This window comes from Ailuropoda melanoleuca, chromosome 16 (assembly GCF_002007445.2).
Source record: "Ailuropoda melanoleuca isolate Jingjing chromosome 16, ASM200744v2, whole genome shotgun sequence".
Taxonomy (NCBI): Eukaryota; Metazoa; Chordata; class Mammalia; order Carnivora; family Ursidae; genus Ailuropoda; species Ailuropoda melanoleuca.
In genome coordinates, this window is record NC_048233.1 from 77,163,015 (window position 1) to 77,167,955 (window position 4,941).

The 4,941-nt window shown below is 32.9% G+C and overlaps 1 protein-coding gene across 1 annotated transcript; it reads right to left on the minus strand.

The window, feature by feature from the left end:
• Positions 1-3,250: 3,250 nt before the first annotated feature.
• LOC100476354 (olfactory receptor 4P4-like) lies at positions 3,251-4,188 on the minus strand. Its single transcript, XM_011216737.2, is given in 2 exon segments — positions 3,251-3,399; positions 3,402-4,188. Coding segments are annotated over 2 exon segments (936 nt in total).
• Positions 4,189-4,941: the final 753 nt, after the last annotated feature.

Sequence of the window (4,941 nt, forward strand, 5' to 3'; positions counted from 1 at the left end):
CCTACTTAAGTGATAGTTACTGTACTTGAAAAACCATGAACTTTGCTGTAAGAAAAATAATCTCAGACTTTAGTGTTACTCCATTAATATGATAATTTGTATTGAATTACTTTCTTCTTTCTTTATTGATTTGTTTCTTATTCATGTTTTCCCCTAGTAATCTGAGTCATCATTTTCTTGTTGAAGTTCTGTTACAATTTTCTTTGATCTATTTTTCCTTTGGATTTTATCCATAAGTTGCTAACTGTAGGTCCCCTTTCTAATCTCCCTATGGTTTGGATTCATGAATGAATCTTTATATGTACATAGGCTGTATCCGTTTTGATCGTCCCAGACATAAAGGGTCCTCCCTGCTTTCTCAACAGAAAGGAGCATCAGAAACTTAGATTCATGTTTTTCACTCAGCTCACAAGTTTCCATATTCACTGCAACAATTTAAAAAGCAAAAATTGTTTAAACAGGGTCTAAGCAATAAAAACACTATGTATGAAATAATGGTTGTATAAAACTGGATGCGTTTTTCTCAAATGGCTTACTTAGATCATTTCAAAATCACAGCATTTTAAAAATTATAGAAATATTTGCTATAAAATAGTAATGAAAAAGTAGTGTTGGTAATAAATAGGGTATCCATATAATTCATTCTCCAACTGAGCCTCATTTGAGTGTAAAATGAGGGTGTACTGACAATTGTGCTGACACAACAGACATAAAAGGAAATTGTGTCAGGAGAGTAGGAAGTTTGGCTACTTTTAAATGTCTGAGAAGTACGGATGCCCTAGTACAAAGGCTAGTGGCAGTTAGATTACTATTACTTTTAGCCAATGCAATTGTAAAAACAAATATTAATGCCAATGTTGGAACTACTTGATCTAGACTATGCTTAAATTTATTTTTTCCGTTGCCATCAAGATGAAAACCACAAATTTCCATTTTCTATAGAACTTCCGTACATCTGGGTATTTATACCTGTTGGTAGAATTGAAAAAGTTTTTCAAATAATTGAAGTAAATAACTGTTTTGGTCTAATTATTTAATGAAATTGGACTCACTGGACATCATGAAACAAATATGATGGAATGGAGTGAGGCATTATATTGCAAAGGTTACAGGGAAAAATTAATTTAGACCGAATATGTAAATGGAGCAGCAAAAAAAAGGTCATAGCACAGTGTGTAATGAAAAATTTTAGAGAAGTTCAAATAGAAAAATATGTTTGGAGAGTTGTCTTTATAAAAGGCATGTTTGCAAAGGTATTAAAAATTTAAGAGAATTGGTACCAGAGCAGTTGATTACCTAACTGAATCTTTAGAAAACTATTATATAGCCAACATCATGATACATGTCAGTCAGTCTGTACTAGTTCATTAAAGGTAACTCTGGAAGCAGTGAGAAAATTATTAACAAATGCTTTATTATCAGCACTTGATTTTGGGTTAAGCTCTTAAATTTATTGTCTAATAAAAATGATTTTGATTATATATAACTGGTATTGCAAAGTAAACTAATACCAGGTGACAATTAGAATTCAAATGATTTCTCCTAATGCTCAAAAAAAAATGAAGTTGGTAACAGCTGATAATTAAGCAAGTGGATGGAAAATATCTCCCAACTTGAGGGATCCTGGGAAGGCAACTATGCTTTCCTCCTCTTTTTCTCCCTCTGTAAAATGGAGGGAATGGTAACTACCTCATAAGGTAATTGTAAAAATGAATGGAAATTAGTATTGCTCTAAGAAAGGAAACTGCTCAGAATACATTTTTATTATTGTTATTGTCCCTAGTATCTGTACATAATTTCTGTGCAACATCCAAATTAAAAATTTTAACATAACTATTTCATTTTATACTTTGAAATTTTTATTTTAGAATGATCAGCATTTTTGTGACTTATGCCCATACATGTTTAAATAACATTATAATAAAGCATGATTTCAATTGATGCAAGATATTTGTGAGGATTTTTTTCTTAAAAAGTTCTAAAGCTTCAATTTTGAATTCATGATCTACTTATCTGCTTTATTTTACACATGAATAAACTGAAATTCAGAGGTTTAACATTTCTCTAAGCATCAAACCTGAACCTAGAGTGGTAGTTAAGTAGTTTGGTAAAGAAAAATAATTTTTATACAAATTGATGCAAATGTCAAAGTTTTATTTCAAGCTTGCCAGCAAGAAAGAAACCTTCATAAAAGCCAGATCAAAGAATTCATTCTTGATAGTAACATGTATAAAAGAAAGAGTAGAAGATGGAGTCAGATGAGACTTTCAGACTAGATACAACTGAGGAATGTCTGCTAAAAACAACACAAGACAAAACAAAACCCAAACCCACATAGTTGGGTGAGTGAATCCAACTTCTCCAAAAGATGCACTTCTTTCCATTAAATTCCATCAGAGAACTGCTTAAATGTTCCATTCCCTTTCCCCCTCCTCTCAGTCACTCACTCTCTCATCTATCTATTATCTATTTATATACCTATCATCATAATCATCATCTACCCATCACTAAATCCATTCTATAGTTTATGTCAAATATTATTTTCAGATTATTTTAAACCTGAATTTGGATAGTAAATGAAAATCTCTCACTTTGAAAAAATCCTTAATCTTTAAGGATTCATGTTTTCTTCCTTTTTACAGGACAGGTAGCTGTGGTTTACTCCTTGATCATATATATTGAATGTCAAGCCAGTTAAAATAGTATGATTTCAGCCATACTAATCTTTGCTACCCATACACTTTTGGAGTATCTTGTCTGACTGACTGGATCGGGGTAGAATCCCTTCTTGGCTATATGAAGCCAAAATATATGGAAATAGAGAGAAATATGTGAAGAAGGATACATATCCACACAGTGGTGGTATCTAATGACCAAGAAGGTCATTAAACCATGAAGGTGATTCCTATGAGGGATGAGAGACAGAGCTATGTGGCAAGATATTTATAGATTCATTCAATAAATATTTATTGAGCACCTAATATGTACTATACACTTTGCTGGGTACTAGGAAATTAGCAGTGAAATAACAATGACATGACCCCTACCTACTTTCATGGAACTTAAAACTTAGTGAAGGATGAAAACCAGTGAAGCACATTAGCAAAGGAATAGGAAAGAGGAACCCACCAATGACAAACTGATATTTAAGCCTTGGCCTTTACATACTCTAATTTTTCCATCAGCAAGGAACCAAAGAAAGGGGATGTGTGATGAATGATACCCATTCACATCCAGAGATGAATAGCCTTCAAATCATTGGCTTCCTTTTCCAAAATCTTTCAGTGCACCAAACTTTCCTTATGGCATTTTTCATCTCTGTGTTTCTAAATGTGTCGATAAGAGGATTGAGCATGGGGACAATAATTGTGTAGAAGCGTGTAAATACTTTATCTTCTGGTAAATTGTGGCAGGTCTAATGCAAACAAAGATGACAGGTGCAAAAACCAAGATCACTACTGTGATGTGGGAGCTGCAAGTGGAAAGTGCTTTGTGGCGGTTTTCTGCAGAATATGCTCTCACATTATATAATATCATAAAGTAGGAGGCCATCAAAACCACGAAGATCACCAGTCCCATCAGGCCAGAATTGGCAAGGACTAAGAAACCAATTTTGTGCGTATCAATGCAGGCCAGTTTCAACAAAGGATATACATCGCAGAAATAGTGATCTATTTCATTGGGGCCACAGAATGGTAAAAATATCGTAAGAAGAAACAAGCCAAGGGAATGCAGAAACCCCCCTGCACAGGATGCTCTGAGAATTGAGTTACATCTTTGCCTATTCATGAGGATGGCATAATGGAGTGGTTTGCAGATGGCCACATAGCGGTCATAGGCCATCCCGGTGATGATGAAGACCTCGACCCCTCCAAAGAAGTGTGTGGTAAACAGCTGTGTCATGCAGTTTTTATAGGAAATGACCTTCTTCTCTGTCAGTAAGTCTGTCATTAGTTTGGGTGTCACAGTGGAGGTGTAAAGGAGGTCTGAGAGGGCAAGGTAATTAAGGAAGAAATACATGGGCTGATTAATTAGCTGACTGCATGTGATAGAAGTCATAATAATCAAATTCCCCAACCAGATAGCTAGGTAACAGAGTAAGAAAAATAAAAAGCACAGGATTTGGACTTTCTTATTCTTAGAAAGTCCCAAGAGAATAAATTCAGTAACATTATTTCTATTTTCCATGATCTGATGCTCCAGAAAGGTATCTGAAATGACAAAAAAAAAAAAAAAAAAAAAAAAAAAAAGCAAATCATTGATGAGAAAATGGAAATCTAATATTCAATTAAAATGACCTAATGCATATTTTAAGACCTTAGCCATTTTAAGATCCATTGAAATCATTCATTCATTTAATAAAATCTTTTCAAGTATCTAGTGCCAGTACTCTTCCAAGAACTTTGATACAATGATGAATTAAACAAACTCTTAGTTTTTGTGTAATTTAAATTCTTGTGTGAAGAAGCAGGAAATTATACAACATATATGTGTATATATATATATATATATATATATAAAACAGTGTTAAGTATTTGTTCAAATACTAAGTTCACAGTATACATATTAATGTTAAGTATTAATTCAATTAATTAAGGAGACATAGTGTGCCATCTTAGGAAGTAAACTGGAGGTAACCATAGAATTTACCAACAGATGGTTTCTAATGAGATCACAAAAATGGTGGAGGACATGTGAGTGATTTATACATTTCTTGGCATATAGTCGATGTTAAATAAATATTAACTAAAGAAAAAACTAGAAAGTAAAGACTGTGTTATAGGTTTGAAGAAATAATACAATATTAGAAATAACCACTTGTACATTTATCAGGTAATTCATGATAGACCTAAAGAGGAAATTATTTTTCTAAATTGACTTGTAATATTTTTGGATTTAAAAAAAGAAATAACTACAGAAATTACTCCATGAAACTTTTAT